The following is a 22,883-nucleotide window of genomic DNA, read 5'->3' on the forward strand; positions in this document are numbered from 1 at the left end:
ATATCCAATGGATATGCTGATCGGCGAGGACCCAAGGTCGGAACTGCAACAAAGGATGGATGTGCAGGATCGCGGAGAAATGCAATACTTGGCTAGGACCTTATACCGAAACTCACATCACGAAAGTGTGAACAGGAAAGCTGTCCGGTTGACACCAAGGTTAAGATCTCTTATGGATAAAGCAACACATCTCTGTAGAGTGTAACGAATCTTGACCTATCACTCCCTGTTCCGGATTTGGAACTGCGAACGCGGCCGAAAAGGAACTCCATGTGAAAAACCTATCAACAAATGCAAAACAGACACGAGCACCCACAAAGTGATGTCCATCAAGTGGAGACACATGCAAAATCTCAGCATATTCCACACAAATATGATATAACGGGAATCACAACCTCAGAGGTTACAACAGCAAGCACATTGTTTGGGCAATTCTTAACTAGCTAGAATACACATGTTCAGACGCGCTTATTGAGTCAACAGAGAAGACATGGGGGCCTTTGCATCCCATATTACCCTGAGGTGCTTGCATCCAGAACCTGAAGCATACTTTCCGATCAGTTCTTCCTCCCTTCGCACAGGATGAAGTGGTACCCGTGCCTACATAAAAATCAACATATTTTGTGTCAGCACATAGCAAAAGATGAGGCGGACGTTCAAGAATCTAAAGAAGCAAACAGCTTAAGTTAATAATCCAGGAGAGCAATATTCCCTTTCATCCTAAGCAAGTACTTGGTAGAATAGCCAAAAAGAGCATCACAATACTGCACGGATCATGACTTGTGTCTGCACTACTTGCATGATCGATAAGTAAACTATGGAAGAGAACCAGCGATAGTTCACATACGTAGACTTAAATGGCGCACTAGTAGCTCCCACAGGTGTGTTAAATGCAACTTCCTGGAAAGGACCGGCCATTTTGCCACGTGGGAACCATCCAAGATCTCCACCTTTCTTTCCTGATGGGCACTCAGAGAATTCTGAAGCTACCTGCAGTATCAAAACAACTGCTGCGTAAGTCAAATGAAATATTTTTCATGACATTTAATAGCGTACGAAATACAGTTTACACTCTAAAGACAATATGTTTAAGAACTGTACATAAAGAACATTAATTATAAACTAAAGGTAAAATTGCTAGGAAGATATTTTCCAACTTCGATGTCTTATGTATAAACTGCACTAGATAGCAGTCACAGGCCTGTCCCGAGTAGCAGGTGCAACACCTGACTCCCAGGTGTTGTAATCCATTAGTGTTCACCACTCATAACATTTTCCAGCAGTCACAGGCAATACAAGTGAAAGTACATGAAAGATATCTTAGCCAGCCAGCTTTCAGAAAGCAGTTCGCTTACAGACTGCACCGAACTACTGGAGGGATTTTATTCCAGCTTGTACATTATTCTTGCATGTCAAGACAATTAGTTGAGATCAAAAAACAAACTCGATGATTATAAATTTTCCATTGAGAACAGCTTGATCATGTCCAAGTAAAAGCTCCCAACAGCCTCTGGCATATTCTGATGGTGAGCTACTCTGACGGTCAATCTATTACTCCCTCTGTCCCAAAATGTACAACAAGCTTTTTCTGCATTCCTTGATGCATTATTTTGACCACTAATATATACTAAATCATATGAATTTGCAATGTATAAACTGTATCATTCCATTCGTCTTATAAACTTCTTTCATTTCATATATCTTTATAGTAAATTTGTGGGCATATTATAAATAAAAATCATAGTCAAAGTTTGTTGACCAGCGAAAATTAAGGGCGCCTTATATTTTGGGATGGAGAGAGTACTACTCTAGAGTCCAGAATTGGCACCACCAATAAGCAGAGTAAGTCATATACCATTTTTTGGACCATGCCTTATCATTTTTACTACCAGCACCTTTCACCCCATCAAATATAATAATCAAAAATAGCCCAACTTCTGTTTACAATATGAAGCAATGGCATCAAAAGTGATTACATCTTTGCCTGACTTCACAGAAACACTATCCGTGCCAAGCTGAGCATGCATCCAACTTTCAGGCACAATGATTGAAGGATTTAGAACCATACATGAAAAAACAGAAAAGAAAGTAACATAGTTTGTGGATTGTGTTATCAGATGAGTACAGAAGGTTCAATCAATTGCAAAACTCGCATAAGGATAAAAGAAACAGGTAAGCCCTAACCAATATATCGTTAGCAGAAACAGGTGAAAAGGCGCGCAGAACGCAAATTGCAGATGGTGAATTTCAGTGTAAGGTTCACTTAACTCCTGACTAATCTCAAGCACTTCCCCTTCCAGCATACTACACTAGTTTCAAAATTGACATTGACACAATTTACAGGAGGGTTTATCAATCTGCCAATTACCTTGGCGAACTCAGCAGGAGGGACCTTATCCCCGTTGTCCAACCAGCCTTCCTGCAGCTTCTTGTACGCCTCATTGATCTTCCCCTGCTTCTCGCACAGGACGTGCCTAGCTGCAGCCACAGGACAAACAATCCACCCGTTACTACTTACTACTATCGAAAAGGGCACAATTTTACCACAAACAAGAGAATCAAAATCAAGCAACCCTTCAGTACAAGCATCTAATCTCAACTTCACAATCCTGCTAATTTCCGAACACGGGCGCAATAGCCCTAAGATCCCATCCTAATCTCTCTGAGTTTTATTCCGATCTCACCGCAAACAAGCTGCGAGTAAGGATCCGTGATAGTACCTTTGACGTAGGTGCAGGTGCCGAGGTCGTCGCCTCCCTTGCCGCCCTTCCCCTTGCCCTTGCCTCCCTTGCCGCCTCCGGCGTCGTCGGAGGAGCTGGCCGCCTGCTTGCCCTTGCCCTTGGCATCCTTCGCCTTCCCGTCCTTCCCCATCCGCGTTCGTCGGGGTTCTTGGTTCCGAGCAACAAAAAAAACCCTAGCAGTACTGCGATTACTAGCTCGAGATTGAGATGACAGTCGAGAGTCAAGGCGAAGACAACGAATCGAATCAGGCCGGCGACAAGGATATTTGGACGGGACGAGCAAAAATGCCCTTGTGCGGCCGGCCCACTAGGCTCTGCATTCTGCAATAAGATCTGCAAAATAGCCTTTTTCGTCCGGCCCACTGAGCTCAACTTTCTGTAATAATATCCTAGTTTTTTTTTGGTAGACAACTGGAAACTTTGCTTTGTTCCCTAACAAAGCTATTGTATATTGACCAATTTCAAAAGTTATACCAACAAAAACTAATGTTCAAGGGGAATCATGATCGTCTTTGGCATGCACGCAACGAATCACCGATGGCGTGACCCGATGCTAGCTCGATGTTACACTTGCACTCGCAATGTCCGAGCTAGGGAGTCGTTCTAAACTTCTAATTCCAGCTGGAAGTTACTGGATATTGAACAAAACATAAACCTAGAAGAAAAAACGAATAATGGGCGAGGGGGCCTAAACCGCATGTTGATGTTGAAAGTATCGTGATAGGTAGTCATTGATGAGAACACCAACACCATCATGAACCAGAGACGGAAGCATCGTGGTTGACAACTCTCCCTGCGACCCCAAAAATCAGATGTGGGCAAAAACACACTAATGCGAGAACCAGCTCCAACACGACGGTGATATGGTTGGAGGTACTTATTCAACTCCATCGCCATGGTGGAGGAGTTGGACCTGATCGCTTTTCCAATTTTCTTTCCGAGGTCCTTTGTGCAAAATGTAAGGGTTTGAATGTAATTTCTAGATTCTGCAGGGCCCTCTTTGTAATTTATGCTGCCACCGCTTAATGAATGAAAGCTCGCGGTCCTTCGAGACCGCATCCCCTGTTAAAAAAAAAAAACTCCATCGCCACTTGCACTTTCTGGACAAATTACATAAGTACACAAATACATAAATGAGAGCAATATTCTCCACAAGCACGAAGATCCATGGTCGCTCTTGGCCTTACGACAATTAAATCAATCACCGGAGGTGGGGGAGGCAAAGAAATTAGTCGACAAGAACGAGAGCTCCATGGCGGATGGAATTTTTTTTTGGGGGGGGGGGGGTTACCTGAAGGATTTTTTCTTCGATTTAGAAAGTAGATAAATATGTTATACATAGAACTTATAAATAGCATAGAGAGCCAATGATGGTACACAAACTTCGGTTTACTAAGTGATAAATCTCAAAAGCATGTCACTGCAATTGGTAAAGACGTTCAAAGTTCATCCAAATCGGTCACCACACATTGGTCTAACTTGTCACGGCATAGGGCTTTATGAAAGTTTTTTTCCATGAAAAGTTACCTGTAGAAAAAAATTAGTTGAATGATTTTCAGCAAAAATGGAGACACATGCTTTATTCTTTAAAGAAATTTAGGAGAACTTAACAAGGGATCACCATTACCATGGGCATGGGTAAAACGAAGAGCACTACATGGCATGACTGACTTTGTGCAACATAATGTATTAGGATATTTTTGTATACTAGATACATCACCCGGTTTTCGTTATGGAGGCTCGGCTCCTATTAAACAGCAGGTGATGTTTCTAGATGTATGCCAATAGACATATCTCATAGGTTTACAAAGATGTTGCTATTTATAGTCTGCTGATGAAATTGTACTTTGTACCAATCATGATCCTGCCAAAGCTCTAGATCCAAAGTTATTCGTTGCATTTTTAGTTGATGGCTTAATGGTTAATTTTATGAAATGTGAAGTTTTTTCTATATATTTGACGTGATAGCAATATCACTGATTTGCGTGCTAACATGTCTGGTTGCTAACTTGGAATATTTCCTATGAGGTGTATCTTCGTGTACCTATTACTTTCACATTTTCACTACTTAAAAAACGTCCTATTGTGATTTCTATATGCCAAGATGATACAATCTTAGGAGATACATCCTCTTGAGTGTTTGTATCACGAGTATCCCTTCTTATTGCATTTCTATGTTTCTCCTTAACTTAACTTTTATAGAAAAAAAATGGATAAATATGGGATGGAACTTTTGTTGGTATGCCACAAGACTAAGAAAATATGTCATACCATCAGGTGGTCTAGAGTTTGCAGATCCGGCTTTAAACAAGGACTAGGTGTTAAATCCTTGAGAGAAAAAAAATAGTATTTTGTGTAATTGGTGATGGAAAATAGAAACCCAATCTGGTCCTTGCCTCCTTCGCAACAAAATGTTAGAGCCAAATACTTGCGAAATCAATATATGGTTGTTACCGAAGGCACATATAAATCATGTGAGGACAAACAATCACAACACAACATTGGAATTTGGTAGCACGGTTGAAAGTGCATGGACCCCCATGTGTGGTTTTGGTAATTAATGACAATCCCTATGGACTAATGTTTGCATTGAGTTATATTTGTAGGTGTTGTCCATAGGCAATGCTTGAACCATATGTTGGCTTCAAGGTTGCATTAAGAATAAATTAATGAAGGATATCAAGTATCAAGTATGCCTTGAAGATGAAGATGAAGTGATCCCTCAAAGTTAACTTCAAGACATCAACATGATGAAGAATGAAGAAATGAAGTGCAAGTTCAAGATGAGCCATCTCTAAGAGATCATTTGCTTGAAGCTTGCCATCCATATGGTGATCATGGATATGTGAAGATGTGCCGAAGAAAATGCTCTCCCATGGTGGATTATGGGGGAGCAATCCACAAGACTTCATCAAGCAAGCACAATCAAGAAAGGTGTTCCATCTTGTTGTGATCAAGATCGTCTTCATCGAGCTCAAGAGGAACACGCAAGGTTAAGGTTTGCTCTTTATAGGGTTTCTTTCTTACATGTCTCATGGTGTAGTTGGAGACCGTTTTATAGTTTAGTTGCCGTACTATCAAGAGGGCTCTCGAGTGAGTAACTCGATCGTATCGTTCGGAGAGAGCTCAAACCTTTGCATCCTTGCATCATATTTCTTGGTTGTTATTTGGATCTTATCCATGTGGTGATTTAGAGCTTGTGGTTATTTCCATATCAAGCTCTAGTTCATCGAAAACGGATTCCGCATGAATCACTTGTTGCGTTTTCGATATTGGAGTTTTTCTCGGTTTCTCGTATTGAGAGGTTTCACTCTAAAATACATAGAAAAACCTACCCCACTTGTTCTTAAGCCTTTCACTCTTTGTGGGGTAGCTCTTGTCATCTTCTTTACAACAAAATTGGTTTCACCTAAATCCGAGTTTCCTAACTCAAGTTGTTGCATTTTTCATATTGGAGGTTTTACCGGTTTGCTGTTTATAGATAGGTAAAACCTTTATCCATTTGTTTCTATCCTACCTTACTGGACTATGATGGTTCCATGCATGATCTTGTAGAGCTTTTTACTAGCTTCGAAACGAGCCCAAGATCATCAAAATCGGAGTCCGGATGCAAAAGTTATTCAAGTTTCCGTGAAGCAGTTTTTTGGCCGGAAGTTGGCCGGAAGTTCCGGTGGCCGGAACTTCCGCCCTAGTTCCGGCGAACTTCCGGAAATGATGATTCTGCACGCAAAAGTATACTGTAAGCTTTCCAGGGTCGCCCCACTTCATCCGGAACTTGGCCGGTACTTCCGGGGGGCGGAAGTTCCGCCCCAAATGACCGAAAGTTCCGGTTTTAACGAGTTTTGTGCATAACGGGCAGATTTCTCTTGCCCTATTTAAGGGGGTCTTCTTCCCCAATGTTCCCCAACCGTTTGAGCTCGTTTTTGCCCCCATTGTTGACCTTCTTTGAGCTTGCTATCTCCCTCTCCCTCCCATGAATCTTGCATCTATTTGAGAGATAGATAGAGGAGATCTAGATCTACATCTTCACCAATCAAATCCCTCTCTTTGTGAGGGGAATCCACTAGATCTAGATCTTGGAGAAATTTGGTGTTCCTCCTCCTATTTGTTCTTCCTCTCTTATTCCCCCAATAGTTTTTGTAGCTTTGTTGGAATTTGAGAGAGAAGGACTTGAGCATCTTTGTGGTGTTCTTGCCATTGCATTTGGTGCATCGGTTTGAGTTCTCCACGGTGATTCGTGGAAGTGAAAGCAAGAAAGTTGTTACTCTTGGGTTCTTGGAACCCTAGACGGATTTGAGGCCTTTGTGGCGATTTCTTGGGAGCCTCCAATTAAGTTGTGGATGCGTGCCCCAAGCTTTGTGTAAGGCCCGGTTTCCGCCTCGAAGGAAATCCCTTAGTGGAACCGTGACCTAGGCCTTTGTGGCGAGGGTCACCGGAGATTTAGGTGAGGCGCCTTCGTGGCGTTCGGTGTGTGGTGTGAGTACCGCATCTTGGGGTGAGGCCTTTGTGGCGTTGGTGTGCATCGAGCTACCACACCTCAAGGTGAGCCTCTTGTGGCGTTCGGGAGCACTAAGCCACCGCACCTCTCCACCGGAGATTAGCACTCGCAAGAGTGTGAACTCCGGGATAAATCATCGTCTCCCGCGTGCCTCGGTTATCTCTATACCCGAGCTCTTTACTTATGCACTTTACCTTGTGATAGCCATCGTGCTTGAAGTTATATATATCTTGCTATCACATAAGTTGCTTGTCTTGCTTAGCATAAGTTGTTGGTGCACATAGGTGAACCATTGCTTAGAATAAGTTGTTGGTGCACATAGGTGAACCATAGTATATAGGCTTTGGGCTTGACAAAGTAAACGCTAGTTTTATTCCGCATTTGTTAAGCCCATCTCGTAAAAGTTTTAAATCGCCTATTCACCCCCCCTCTAGGCGACATCCGTGTCCTTTCAATTGGTATCGAGCAAGGTCTCTCATTCTTAGGCTTCACCGCCTTGAGAGTAAAGATGTCGGTTAGGGGATTAGCGCACAATAACTTGTTTATATTTGATGGCACAAATTATGATCTATGGAAAATTTATGTGCTTAAAATCTTACGGGGTATGTCCCCGGACATGGAGCGATTTATTGGCATGGGTTTTTCTTCTCCTAAGTATCCTCAAAATTTATCTCTTGAGGAGGAGAAAAACTCTTGCCTCGATGCTCTTGCTTCTCATGTGTTTTCCATTGTTGTGAGCAATGTAGTTACTTCTTCAATCATGCCTTTTGGGAGCGCTCATGAATTATGGACAAAGCTTAAAGACAAATATGATGTGTCCAACATTATTGAGGATGATTGTATTGCTTCCACTTCCGGCCGTGATGAGTTCTCATCTTCATCCACTTCACCAAAATGTGGTAAGACACAAGGTAATGATATGGTGAGTGGTGATGAAAATTGCAATGTTTATATTGAGCTTACTATTGATGATTCTTCATCTCTATCTCATTGCAATGCTTCATCTTTGGACTTAAACACATCTAGCACTAGAAATGATTTACATGCTTGTGTTGATAGTCCTTGCATATCATGTGTAAGTTGCTTAAATAAATCTCATAATGATATGCTTGATTTGTCTTATGGCCATGATAAAAATGATTCTATTTCCTCTAGTTGTTTTGTGTCTAACAATGTAGAGGAAACCAAAGATTCTATTGGTCAAGACAAGATCTTGAAAGGAGCCTCAAGTAACTCCTCATCTTTATCTCACGGTCCTCATATATGCCTTATGGCCAAGGGTTCCACGGTACCTCCTGCCATGGATCCTAATATGTCTCGTGGTGATAAGGATGAGGATGAATATGAAGAAGAGGATTGGGTTGTCTCTCTACGCGATAAGGGTGAGAGCGTATTCAAGGTTATTTGCAAAGATAAAATTGCTAGCACTCACTTCTTTGAAATCTTGACTACCGCTATTGAGAGCCAAAAACTTATTTGGATGCATGAGAACACCATTGATAAAAAGAGTGCTCTTGAACGAGAGTATGCCAATGATGTAGCATCCTTAAAGAATGATCTTGAAGAAGAACAAGATACCGTAGCCTCTCTAGAGGAGCAACTTGAAACCCTTGAGGTGTCTCAAAATGAAATATTTGCTAAACTTACTAAAGAAAGAGACCATGCTAAAGCTAAATTAAAATTGCTTAAAAATGAAAAGTCCAAAGTTGGTGTTGGTCATGATAAACTTGTTAAGGATCTAGATGATCTAGACAAGGCCCCCAAGGCCTTGGAGAGCGAACACTCTATCCTCACCAAGTCATATGAGCAACTACAAGCTTCATATTTAAAAGAGCATGCTATGTTACCCTCTCTTCTTGATGTGTCTTGTGATGATGCTTGTGCTACTAACTCTACTTCTTGTGAAGCATCTATCTTGAAGGAGAATGTTGAGCTAAGGGCTCAACTTGATTTGCTAACTAGCAATTATGGGAAATTGGAAGAAAATCATGGAAAGCTTTCTAGCTCCCATGAGGATCTTCTAGCCTCTCATGATAGGCTAAAGTTAGCTCATGAGGCTATCATATCAAAGGCAACACCTTGTAAGCCTCATGTGGATACTAGCACTACTACTCAAAATGCTATATTGCCATGTGCTAGTCCTAGTAATTCATCCACTCATAATATTGCTAAATCTTGTGATGAATTATCTTCCTTGCCTTGTTGCTCTAATAATGAAGATTCTACTTCCTCTAGTACTTGTGTTGTTACTAACCATGTAGAGGAAATCAAAGAGCTCAAGGCCCAAGTCACTTCTTTGAAGACCGACTTGGTAAAGAGTCATGAAGGGAAATGCAAACTTGACACGATGTTAAGTGTGCAACAATCCCCCAATGACAAGAGTGGACTTGGATTCAAATCCAACAACAAGAACAATAACAACAAGAAGAAGAAGGGCCAAGTACAAGTCAAAGACCCGGCCAAGATTGTTTGCTTCAAGTGCAAAATTGAAGGGCACCATGTTAGATCTTGCCCTTTGAAGAAGAAGCAAAAAGTGAAGTGGCCTCAAGTTCAAACTCATATTCAACCTCAAGTTGAAGAAATGCCACTTCCCAAGAAGAACCAATCCAATGCTCTCATTGTGGAGAAATCTAGTGAGAAGAAGGAGAAGAAAAGAACTTGCTACATATGTCGCGAGAAGGGCCACATCTCCTCCTTTTGCACTATTGGTACCTCATCCAACTCGATCACCATTGATGATGTTTATTCTATTCATAAGGATGAGGGTGGCAATGTGTTTGCCAAATATGTTGGTGCTCAAAGTGGTGTCAAGAAAAGAACCATTTGGGTTGCCAAGCCTATTGTGACTAACCTCTTAGGACCCAACTTAGTTGGGGACCAACAATCCAAAACTTGATCAATAGGTGCTTGTTGGAGGGCATTGGAGACTTGGCTACATCATGAAGAATTAAGGGATCTTCATCATTTATATTATCTCAAGCCAAGTCTTGGTTATCTTGCTTCTATCATATATTCAATGTTCCTCCTTGCGGTAACATGTGCTCAACTCATTTATATTAAAAGTTACTCGCCCCTTTGCATGTGTTAGTTTTGTTCCTAACATGTGTTTGTATATGTTGTGCTTCCTAATAGTTTTGCTTGAGAAATCAAGTCTATGCATGTTGGGTTGCACACCATGTATTTGTGTTTGTGTTGGAGCCTCTTTGCATCTTGTTGTATCTTATATGGCTCTTATGAGAGATTAATGGACTATAACATTTTGGGGGAGTGATATGCCTTTAGGAATTTCACAATCCTAACAATGTGTGTACATGAGGAATATCACTTAGAATTGATATTGCAAGATTATCTAGTCTCTATGTGGTATGTCATCTTCATGAGAAATTCAAATTCTAATGTCCATTAATATCTCTAGTTGGATCTTATTTGCCTCTTGTGAAAATAAATTCCTTATCACATTATGGGGGGTAATAAGCTTTGTGCATATTACAAGCCTAGAAAATGTGAACATTTGAGGTTGTGTCACATAGAATTGATATCGTAAAAATTATCTCTCTCCTATGTGGCATGTTTGCTCAAACAAGCTCCAATTTGCTTAAATAGATTCATTGCTAATATCTTTGTGGATCTTATTTGTGAAAGTTTTTCTTGGCATGGTTTTTCACAACGTGTCCCTCAATACATTTTTAGAAAACCATGTGCTTCAAGTCATACTATTAATTGCTTTGCATGTTGGTATGAATACTATTAATTGCTTTGCATATTGGTATGAATACTATTAATTGCCTTGCATGTTGGTATGACTAAATGAAGCTATCAAGAAACTTTCTTTGCATGATGGTTAACTCGTATCTTTTACCATATGCTTTGTTCGTTGTAAATATGATCTTATGTATACTTACAAACTACCACCGGGAAATATTTCCTAATACCTCTTGTCCTAGGACAATTGGTAATCAATTATGAGGTAGATATTTATTGATCATATCTACATTGGCTCTTGTGTTTAAATTGCCTTATTTATTGCCATGAATTTGTTGTGCTTTGACTCCCATGTGTCTTCCTTGCAACTTATGGATCTAAGTTGTCTATTCAAACTTTCTAGAATTTTAAGAAGATATAGGTAGCGTGATGATCCTAGTTTTGTGCATTTTGTATTCATATGAAAAATCCTAGATAATGCACCAATCTTGGGGGAGCTCTTCTATATTTATTAAAATGCTTAACATCTCTTGATCATTATCAAAAATTTGGTTTTGGGAGACATAAACTTTCTCTTTGGTACTTTGTGCCATCATAAGAAGTGTCGAGGGTTTGGTTTATTTGTTGGAACCTTGCTCTCTTGGGAGTTGGTTATCTCATTCCTTTGTGTTTAGGTTTAATGAGCTTCTCATAATGAGATAAGTCTTTGTAGTCAATCTTGTGTTGATTTGATTCTTTGATACAATTTGGACAACCATTGTCTCTTGGTTTATTTGGTGTTTTGTCCAAATTGTATCTTCCTTTGGTTCTTGAAAGTATTGTGCATGCATATTTAATATATGTATATCTTATGGCATGTGTTACTTTCTTTGATCCAATATATAGGGTAAACTCCATCAAATCCTAATTTGGCTAAGATGTGCATGAAATTCAATTTCATATCTATATGCACATAGAATTGTGGAGTTTGTCCTATATGTTGTAGTGTGTCTAACTACTTCGGACCCAATTAGTTTGGGGACCATTTTGTACTTACCTTTGTGTTAGGTGCAATGGATATGCATTGGATGTTTGTCTCACTCTTGGGAAGAAGTGGTGACTCAATGGTAACTTGAGGCAAGCTAGGATGGTCAATGAACACATATCTACTACATCCACACCAATGCTATCTCGGTAACAAGTATCTTCTCATGCATATTTTTCTAGCATCCAACCATGTGGTTGCATCTTGGCATGAATCTCTTGATTTGCAAATGTTGTGCTTCTTGCAAAAGTCTTAATGAAACCTCTTTATTGTGAATGTGAGTAAGTTGAGATGAATGCATTTGTTGGGAAGTATATTAAATCATGCTCATGTTTCATCCATCCCAACTATGCCTATCTAGCAATTTTATTGCATATCAATTCCTCAAACCTCTCACATGTGCAATATCGATGAAAGTGCAAATTTAGTTATTTCTTTTGGTATCCTCGTTTGTGATACTTGTTGCCTATCTCAATGCATCCCAACTATCTTCTATCCCTTGTTGATATTTGTGATATATTTTAGATGTTTGTGGCTGAAGTTCATGAATGTACAATAAGATAAAATTGAGCCTTTGGACATGCTATTAAGCAAGAATTCTTATTGGTATATTGCATGACTTCATTTTGGGATATCATGCTATATTCTTGTGTATCTATTTTGTGTGTGCATGTTTCTTTGTGGATAAATATCTTTGTGATATTGCTCACTTAGAGAAACTTATACACATAAGAGATGAGACATCTCCATTTGATATCTTATTTATTTGTTGCGTGTTGATTGATCATGCTAAGCAATATAATTCATTGAAGACTATGATGATGCTTTTTGCTCATCCTTGTAATAGTCTTATAATATGCTTTATCATGCCTTTCACATATCCTATTGGTTGAGCCTTTTATTATGGTGCCTCTTACTTGTTGCTCAACCATTTGTTTGTTGCAAGTGTTAAGATTAATTTTCTATCTATGATCTATTGCAAATGTTTGTGTTTTAAATGGTAATGAGGGAGTAAGGATTCCATGTTATGCATATTGTATTCAAATGCAACATTTTAATTTATGCATGTACCTTGGGGAGCTTCCTCATTTTATTTAAGGCACTATTTTGTCGTGATCATTAGAGTTTGATTCACTTGGTATCTTTTGTTTCGAATGATATTATGGGAGTGATGATTCCATGTTTGTGCACTTTATACTCCAATGCAATTTGTCTGGTTTTGTGCACAAACCTTGGGGAGCTTCCTCATATTATTTAGAGCAATCTTCTTGATCTTATCATAATATCTATCTTTCTTTTGGTATATTCTTTGTGGTTCATTTGGTTGCTTGCTTTATTTGTTGAAGCTTCTTGAATTTGTTATCTTTTTGCAATCTTTGATCCTATCTATAGTGTGATTCCTTCCGAATATTCGTCATTGGATACGTGCATTTGATTCCACTCAAATTATGAGAAATGCACACGCTATGAAGGAACTCTCACTATTTTGGCCTTCTAAATTTTTCACCCATTTCGGCAATTGGTGCCAATGGGGGAGAAGTTTGGAGGGTTTAAGGGAATTTGGTTATGTCTTTGCTTTGTGCTTAAGCATGTGCCTTTATTGCATTGCATCTTGTTGCTTTGCATAGTTGAATATTTAGAGAAAACTCCACTAGGCTTTGAATGCCAATATATGCAATGAAAGTCTAGATCATTCACACATGCATACATTATGGGGGAGTTTGCTCTATATATTCAACTTGTTTGTTACTTAAATTCCTTATATAAACCCTCTCAAAGAGATTGTCATCAATTACCAAAATGGTGGAGATTGAAAGTGCATGGACCCCCATGTGTGGTTTTGGTAATTAATGACAATCCCTATGGACTAATGTTTGCATTGAGTTATATTTGTAGGTGTTGTCCATAGGCAATGCTTGAACCATATGTTGGCTTCAAGGTTGCATTAAGAATAAATTAATGAAGGATATCAAGTATCAAGTATGCCTTGAAGATGAAGATGAAGTGATCCCTCAAAGTTAACTTCAAGACATCAACATGATGAAGAATGAAGAAATGAAGTGCAAGTTCAAGATGAGCCATCTCTAAGAGATCATTTGCTTGAAGCTTGCCATCCATATGGTGATCATGGATATGTGAAGATGTGCCGAAGAAAATGCTCTCCCATGGTGGATTATGGGGGAGCAATCCACAAGACTTCATCAAGCAAGCACAATCAAGAAAGGTGTTCCATCTTGTTGTGATCAAGATCGTCTTCATCGAGCTCAAGAGGAACGCGCAAGGTTAAGGTTTGCTCTTTATACGGTTTCTTTCTTACATGTCTCATGGTGTAGTTGGAGACCGTTTTATAGTTTAGTTGCCGTACTATCAAGAGGGCTCTCGAGTGAGTAACTCGATCGTATCGTTCGGAGAGAGCTCAAACCTTTGCATCCTTGCATCATATTTCTTGGTTGTTATTTGGATCTTATCCATGTGGTGATTTAGAGCTTGTGGTTATTTCCATATCAAGCTCTAGTTCATCGAAAACGGATTCCGCATGAATCACTTGTTGCGTTTTCGATATTGGAGTTTTTCTCGGTTTCTCGTATTGAGAGGTTTCACTCTAAAATACATAGAAAAACCTACCCCACTTGTTCTTAAGCCTTTCACTCTTTGTGGGGTAGCTCTTGTCATCTTCTTTACAACAAAATTGGTTTCACCTAAATCCGAGTTTCCTAACTCAAGTTGTTGCATTTTCCATATTGGAGGTTTTACCGGTTTGCTGTTTATAGATAGGTAAAACCTTTATCCATTTGTTTCTATCCTACCTTACTGGACTATGATGGTTCCATGCATGATCTTGTAGAGCTTTTTACTAGCTTCGAAACGAGCCCAAGATCATCAAAATCGGAGTCCGGATGCAAAAGTTATTCAAGTTTCCGTGAAGCAGTTTTTTGGCCGGAAGTTGGCCGGACCGGAACTTCCGCCCTAGTTCCGGCGAACTTCCGGAAATGACGATTCTGCACGCAAAAGTATACTGTAAGCTTTCCAGGGTCGCCCCACTTCATCCGGAACTTGGCCGGTACTTCCGGGGGGCGGAAGTTCCGCCCCAAATGACCGGAAGTTCCGGTTTTGACGAGTTTTGTGCATAACGGGCAGATTTCTCTTGCCCTATTTAAGGGGGTCTTCTTCCCCAATGTTCCCCAACCGTTTGAGCTCGTTTTTGCCCCCATTGTTGACCTTCTTTGAGCTTGCTATCTCCCTCTCCCTCCCATGAATCTTGCATCTATTTGAGAGATAGATAGAGGAGATCTAGATCTACATCTTCACCAATCAAATCCCTCTCTTTGTGAGGGGAATCCACTAGATCTAGATCTTGGAGAAATTTGGTGTTCCTCCTCCTATTTGTTCTTCCTCTCTTATTCCCCCAATAGCTTTTGTAGCTTTGTTGGAATTTGAGAGAGAAGGACTTGAGCATCTTTGTGGTGTTCTTGCCATTGCATTTGGTGCATCGGTTTGAGTTCTCCACGGTGATTCGTGGAAGTGAAAGCAAGAAAGTTGTTACTCTTGGGTTCTTGGAACCCTAGACGGATTTGAGGCCTTTGTGGCGATTTCTTGGGAGCCTCCAATTAAGTTGTGGATGCGTGCCCCAAGCTTTGTGTAAGGCCCGGTTTCCGCCTCGAAGGAAATCCCTTAGTGGAACCGTGACCTAGGCCTTTGTGGCGAGGGTCACCGGAGATTTAGGTGAGGCGCCTTCGTGGCGTTCGGTGTGTGGTGTGAGTACCGCATCTTGGGGTGAGGCCTTTGTGGCGTTGGTGTGCATCGAGCTACCACACCTCAAGGTGAGCCTCTTGTGGCGTTCGGGAGCACTAAGCCACCGCACCTCTCCACCGGAGATTAGCACTCGCAAGAGTGTGAACTCCGGGATAAATCATCGTCTCCCGCGTGCCTCGGTTATCTCTATACCCGAGCTCTTTACTTATGCACTTTACCTTGTGATAGCCATCGTGCTTGAAGTTATATATATCTTGCTATCACATAAGTTGCTTGTCTTGCTTAGCATAAGTTGTTGGTGCACATAGGTGAACCATTGCTTAGAATAAGTTGTTGGTGCACATAGGTGAACCATAGTATATAGGCTTTGGGCTTGACAAAGTAAACGCTAGTTTTATTCCGCATTTGTTAAGCCCATCTCGTAAAAGTTTTAAATCGCCTATTCACCCCCCCCCCCCCCCCCTCTAGGCGACATCCGTATCCTTTCAACGGTTCAGTGAGTAACGCTTACATCCGCGGGCCTGCTTAATGGGTGCTCCTTCCCCTGTATTAATCGACATAGTACCACCAACGACAAGTTCGTTGAGGACAATGGACACATCATATCTCTAACACCATGCCGGACAGGTAGCCCCTGCCACGGGTGTTGGACTATCCTTACAAAAATCTTTTGGCTAACCTAAAACTTGCATCTAGTCTATTTTTACTATCCCACGGTGCCGTCATAAATTAGACCAGGTTAAGAGTTTCACTCCAATATGTAATCTACCACTAATGATAAGTCCAATTGTAGCTAAGCACATATACATATTCTACACATATCACAATAGTTGTTTTAGCTGAAGCTAGATTTGATTCCCAATTATTGCTAAACTTAATTAATCAGCGTGTGACAGTCACCCGTTCCACCTCGTCCGGCCGAATCGGGGGAACCACTTCATTCCGGATCTAGAGGGAATATTCCATTTGGAGGAACCACTTCATTCCATTCCAGTTTGTAACCGAACGCAGGAACGGGCTCTGGGTGCGGAACGGTTCCATTCCGTTCCACCCCATCCCCAAACCGAACACACCCTAAGAGTTTGACTCCAATATGTAATCTACCACTAATGATAATTCCAATTGTAGCTAAGCACATATACACTAGATGGACATGCGCGCTTCGCCGCGCCGCCTACAGTGCGCTAGACCTTTCTGTGGTAAACGTGGTGGTCATTTGCATTGGCATTTCCGTGAGAGCCACGGAGAGCGGCGATTTTGAAGGAGCCGGTAGGTGTAGGTGTCATATCTACCGTCTATTTTGTGCTTTGAGATTGGTGAGGTTTTTAACATTTGTCTAATATAAAACTAATAATTGAAATACAAGTGAAACTTTTTTGAAACTAAAATGATACATGGAAAATATTGTGAAACAGTCTGACAAAAAGTGAAACTGATGACATCATTGATGACGTCACTACGGTTTGTTTCAAAAAAATATTAGTGTTTCAGTTATATTTCAATTATGTTTCAAATTTGTTTCATAATTTTGTGAAAAAATTGGTCAGCACATGGCTAACGTCATTGCTGACGTCACTCCGGTAGGTACCGGCGCCTGTAAAAACAAGTTTTCGGAGAGCCACGTTCATGTGGGTCATAACATGTTTAGTTTTGTTATTCATAAATTAAACCACTTTTTAATCCTTATAAAATGATCATCGGGGACACACGGACATTGTAACGTAAATAGCAGTCTATAAATTAATTGTGAGCCACAATACGAAGAGACCATGGGGACGAAAGAACCCTGAATCTTTCATGTTTTGTGTACATGAAAGAAATGTATCAAATTCGCTTTAAATGTACCAGAGACACTCAAATCTCCTAACCACTGCACTAACGAATCCAAGATTAGTTCCTCTTTATAATGTCTACAACTTTTATGCCAACCAAAAGATGACCCCAGTAAGTAGAATTAGAAGATACAGAAGAGTGTAGCTAAATGACTAATAGCTGGTATTAACCTCATTTATTTTCGATAATGGTAAGCTGTCTTCTATCCATATATAGGTTTTTAATGATCCATAGAATTCTTTGGATGTAATAAAAAAATTGAGGCTATCATGCTACTATGTTTGACTCACGGTGAAGATTGAGAGCCACGTAAGAGTTATAAAATACTCGTGAGGCCAATTGTAGCCATCTTTCTTAATTAAGCCAGCACGCTAAAACAGTACATCCACTTGAGCAATGAACCTAACTAAGAAGCATATCTTTTTACTGAAATTTCTGAACCTCTTGTATAACTAATTACTTCTGAACCTCACTTTTCATGCCTGGCATTGTTAAGCATATTTTTTTAGGCAAAGCTGGTTTTGAAATTCTTTGCGCTGAAGCTGCCATAAAAGTTACTGTGCTAAATCAAGACATATTTTAGGACACCTTAATTTTGTGAAGACCCCAAATTAAGCTGACTCCTACAATGATAGAACTTTATATCTAGCCATCACAGGTAATGTTCTCACATCAAGAACTACATATCTGCACACCAGCGACACAGTTATAAGGCACTCAATGGGAGGATCCATGTCTTACTTTTGTGCACTTGACTTCTATATAAGTACACAAGATTCAAGGTTTCACAAATACATCCAATGTCCAGACTACTAATTCCTTCCAAGTTGTAGATCGTGATACTGTAGCATACTCCTAACTGGGCATTCTAATTTTTAAATTTTGTTAGCATTTGAGTTGTCGACCTTTTTCTCAAACTCTATCCCCAGATCAATCTTGGTATCTACAATGTTCAACTCGTGACCTTCGGACAGACTCATGTTAGTAATGTAGTTTTGCTTTGCCTCCTACTTTTCCAAATATGCAGTGAACACAAATTTAACGGACACAAGCATGATACTATACCACAAGCACAAGCACAAGCCTGTAACATCAGCAGCATAGAGCGAGCTCTTCCCTATATAATTCAGTATGCTTTCTATCTCTTTTTCTCTTACCATGCATAAGAACAAGCTCATAATAGCCTATATAAAAGCTAAACACTTTAGCCAATCCCTCCTTGATTTGGTTGTTGTAGATAGCCTATTTTCTCTCACGTTCGTCCAAACAGCTAGCAACACATACCCTCCTCTTCCGTTTCTTACTTGTTCAGTCCATAGATAATTTTCGTTTGGTTTTTTATATATGTAAATGGACAACTGGTAACTGGTTCCAAGACCTCCTTCCTTCTGATTTTGCACGCCTCTCCCGGTTAGGATATGTTCGGTTCCTCTGGAAACATCTAGTTCATGGGCCATACCGTCCACCGTTTGGTAACAGAACACCTCTAGTTAGGTACATGCTCTTTTATAATGGTGAAAGCTAAACACACAAATGGACACTATAAGGAACTGAGTTTCAGAAAACTTACAGTATGCAGTATGAAATGAACTTACTGATATTGTCTCCATGAAGATCTAGGATTCCAGGCTAAACCTAGTAGACCATGCATTGAGCGATCATGTATAAAGTCTCATATACTCTTGCGTTGACATTTTGAATACCCAGAACTAACATGAACAATCTTTCTTACTGTGATCTTGGATTCAGTTTAACATGTGTCAACCTAGTACCATGATGAAAGAAAAAGGTAATCTTGCTAGTTGACTTACAGGGAATGAAGCACAGTAGGACGTGATAAATTGTGCTCTTTGTACATCAGCAACAAAATGAGCAAACAGAAGAGGAAGAGTAACATTGAAAATGCATAGCATTGCATAAAGCAGCGGGCTAGATAATTTCAGAGAACGTATTTTTTGTGGGATTGTCCTCCGCTGCTTTATATAGCATGACAGTTTACATTTGAACAATGAACAGTTTGACACCAGTGTCTTTAATTGCAGAAGCCTATCAAATCGATCTACAGAATGCACACCTTATGATCTAATTAGAAATTAAGCGTGACATGTGGCATATACCTTCAGATCAACTTTTGTCATGGGTTGTTGCCTTTGTGGAGTTATGGTTCTCTAATTCCTGATAAAACCAACAACAATTTCACTAACAGTTCACGATTTCTTAGTGTTTTCAACAGATATGTCCAAGTTACTCATATTTGAATATTTTGGTTTCGGGTAAATGACGGTAAATGTTAGTACTTGTTTCAAAAAAAGAACCATGCATGCAGATAAGAAACTCCACAACACAGTGGTTTATTGAGCAGAGCAAATGCAGGTTTACTAAAATTTCTTGTGAGCCACAATTATGCAATGTAACCACATAACTTTGTCCATCATTTTATTCCATTTTCCAACGACAGCCAAAGAAAATGTGAACAAAGATCAGACCATGCAGTGAGAAAAATTAAAGAGACTTCATGGCATTCTTGTAGAAGCTGACTGTGGCTAAAATGAAATAGGGGGAAACAATAAAACTTGCATCCACTCAACCCTAATCTAGTATTTCTATAACATATAATTTCTATAGTAGCTGCAGTGACTAAAACAATACTTCTTGGAGTATCCCAGTGACCAAAACAATACTTCTTGGAGTATCCGTTCAATTCTCCACAGCTTTTTCCTTGAAACAGATATCAATAAAAGTAAATAATTCAGGTAAAACTTCAGCATATAGTGAATATCACTGAGCAAATCTTATGTTGTAGAGAATAGCTCCACAAAGAATGGTACAGTTTGCGGCGTTAGTGAGCCATCGCGTTGATCGATTAACTATTGGTTGCAAGTTCCACAAAATATTTCTCTAAATTTTCTCACATAATATACAATGCATATAGTTTCTTGCTTCACCAAACATGAAAAGTGGCGTTTCCAAAGTGCCTGGAAATGAATAATTAACTTGAAATTTCATAAACCACGGCTCATTCATATTGTGCAGCAAATGCAGAACCTCCAACTGAATCACATATTGTTATAGTGACATCCTATAGTTGGAAAGTTCTTGTAGTAAAAAAGGCACATGGGCAGTGTACATGTTAAGTGTTCAATTACGATTTGAACATGGCCAATGCACATTAACAATAGAAAGTCTGCTCGATATACTTATACATGATCTGAATGCAAACCGGCCAATAAATCCATCTTTTACCTTGCAACTGGAAAGTGGAGAAAGGCCGCTCCTAGGCCTGAAGATCTGCATCCATCACACGTGCTTAACATTCCACATATGATGCAAGACAACAGGAGATACAACAAATAAAATTAGTAACTAAGAAGAACCCAGCCATTTTGCTTTTGCACTGACGGACTATTGTGACCAACAATCGATTTTGTCGGATGCAACTGCAACCATGCTGCCTGGACCCACCTCCTCTCCTACCTCCCCCTCGGGTTAGATACACAGCGGGATGAAAATGAAGTGAATCAAATCTTTACCTGTGTCCCTTCCATGTTCCATCTGAATGAGGCGGCATCGATCTCGACATGCAGCGCCGCCTACACCGCAGCTGCGAATGGCTCCGCCAAGGACCTCCATCCGTCATGGCCTCGCCCAGGACCTCCGCCAGAGATCTCGCCTGCCGCGGCGCCTGCTGGTGCTCGCGACCTGGCCGCATGATGCGCTACGGATGCTCCCGCGACCTAACAGTATTCCACGGCCCCCGACCCTCTACCTCCAAGCCCCCCATCCTGACCGTTCTAGTGAGTGAGATAAGAGGAGAGGCGCCTCACCGGCCGCGCAGGGTTGGAGTTGTTCCCCGCAAGGTCGTCGGAGGCCTGCGGCGGCGGAGCGGCCCATGGAGGACACCGGGAAGGAGGGCTCCCCATGGAGAGAGCTGCACATGGAGGACGACGGCAGCCGTAACCCACCATGGTCTGCGTCGCCCGCCGGCGCGTGGTGGTGGCCGGATCGCCGGAGTGCACCGGCAGCCGCCCTCGAACACGGGCTCAACGCAGACGGGTGGGATCGACGGAGCCGCGCACGACCGGCGCCTTGCCACTGTCGTCGAGGGAGCTGAGGAAGGAACGGAGAATGAAGGAGGGGATAGAGGGGAAATTGCGGTGCGGAGAGAGGGTGGTCGGTGGTGACCCCACACGGCGATACCGCACCGTCAAAGCCCTGAGAAGACAGGGATTGCAACAGACTTACATATTGTATCTAATATATTCTACACATATCACAATAGTTGTTTTAGCTGAAGCTAGATTTGATTCCCCTTGTTGCAAATGCCTCAAGATTATAGAAACATACACCTTCACAGGAATCTTTGATATAAAAAAATCAGTGTATGGAATTGGAACGTGATGTTTGCAGTTCTCCCAACATATGGATTTGAAAAGCTGAAGACTCCCTAGAAATCCAAATCTTTACGGTATTGTTCAAGGGTTGGTTCTATTCCAACTAGAGAAAAACAATATGATGAAAAGAAACTAGATGCGATGACCTTTGAGAAGCATGCGCTTAGGACTCTGGAGATAGTTTCTACTCTGTCTGCTCTTGATGCATTGGACGTGACTCCAGATGCCAAAGAAGGGAGAAGAAACGTCTCGACGCTGAACAAATCTAATTTTAGGGCCGTCTTCCGCAAAAAAAGAAAAAAAATTGATTGGCAAAACAAAAGATTCTATTTGCAATAAATAAAAATTTGGCCCATACAGGTCTCGAACCTGTGACCTTCGCGTTATTAGCACGACGCTCTAACCAGCTGAGCTAATAGGCCTTGATGCATACTTATCTCAAACTTAGTTATTTATTCATAAACAGTGTTCACGAACCGAGCTACATAGAACGCAACGACTGCGTAGTCTGTCTGTCTGTGGGAAAACGGAGACCAGATCTCGGACAAGGAAAACGTTGCTGCTGTCGGGAGAAGGGCAACTAAACATATGAGTACTTCGGCTTACCTGTCTGTGCTACTCCTTTCCATTCTGTTGGTCGTCGCGTTGTCCCTTATCAAGCAAGCCGATCGGATGATCAGTCATTAGTGGATCACATCTTGGCTCCAGCATGAGAAAAGGAGGCAAACACGTAGCCAGAAATGACTTGCCGGCTTGATCGATCTTCCTAATCAGACGCCGGCAATTCATCCTTGGCTACATGTGCGCTGCAGCTAGAGCTAGCTAGCTAGCTAACCTCCTCCCCACATGCGAGAGCTAAAAGATGCCGATTAAGCTAGCTGGCACACACGCACGGAGTTGCAAACATGCGAGAAATAGACAAATCAGGCTTCATGGCTGGC

At 40.9% G+C, this 22,883-nt stretch overlaps 1 protein-coding gene, 1 long non-coding RNA gene and 1 other non-coding gene across 3 annotated transcripts; all 3 read right to left on the reverse strand.

Moving 5' to 3' along the window:
• Positions 1-348: 348 nt before the first annotated feature.
• On the reverse strand, positions 349-2,969 carry LOC127301341 (uncharacterized). The gene is made up of 4 exons (XM_051331562.1): positions 2,721-2,969; positions 2,369-2,478; positions 848-990; positions 349-600 (listed from the first exon to the last, which is right to left on the reverse strand). Exons 1-4 carry the CDS (start codon positions 2,869-2,871, stop codon positions 558-560), a joined length of 447 nt encoding a protein of 148 aa, XP_051187522.1. The 5' UTR covers positions 2,872-2,969; the 3' UTR covers positions 349-557.
• Positions 2,970-19,962: 16,993 nt separating this feature from the next.
• Positions 19,963-21,794, reverse strand: LOC127301342 (uncharacterized). The gene is made up of 2 exons (XR_011745363.1): positions 21,082-21,794; positions 19,963-20,839 (listed from the first exon to the last, which is right to left on the reverse strand). It is a non-coding gene; the product is annotated as an uncharacterized lncRNA (long non-coding RNA).
• A 496-nt stretch (positions 21,795-22,290) lies between these two features.
• On the reverse strand, positions 22,291-22,364 carry TRNAI-AAU (transfer RNA isoleucine (anticodon AAU)). The gene has a single exon. It is a non-coding gene; the product is annotated as a tRNA-Ile (tRNA).
• Between the last annotated feature and the right edge of the window lie 519 nt (positions 22,365-22,883).

Source organism: Lolium perenne, chromosome 5 (assembly GCF_019359855.2).
Source record: "Lolium perenne isolate Kyuss_39 chromosome 5, Kyuss_2.0, whole genome shotgun sequence".
NCBI lineage: Eukaryota > Viridiplantae > Streptophyta > Magnoliopsida > Poales > Poaceae > Lolium > Lolium perenne.

What these genes read in the sequence shown, in the direction of transcription:
- LOC127301341 (XM_051331562.1), bottom strand. Translation starts at nt 2,871, where the DNA reads ATGGGGAAGGACGGGAAGGCGAAGGATGCCAAGGGCAAGGGCAAGCAG. An exon ending in CTCCTGCTGAGTTCGCCAAG is followed by an intron (nt 991 to 2,368) that starts GTAATTGGCAGA and finishes TTGATACTGCAG; the next exon opens with GTAGCTTCAGAATTCTCTGA. An exon ending in AGTGCGCCATTTAAGTCTAC is followed by an intron (nt 601 to 847) that starts GTATGTGAACTA and finishes ATTTTTATGTAG; the next exon opens with GCACGGGTACCACTTCATCC.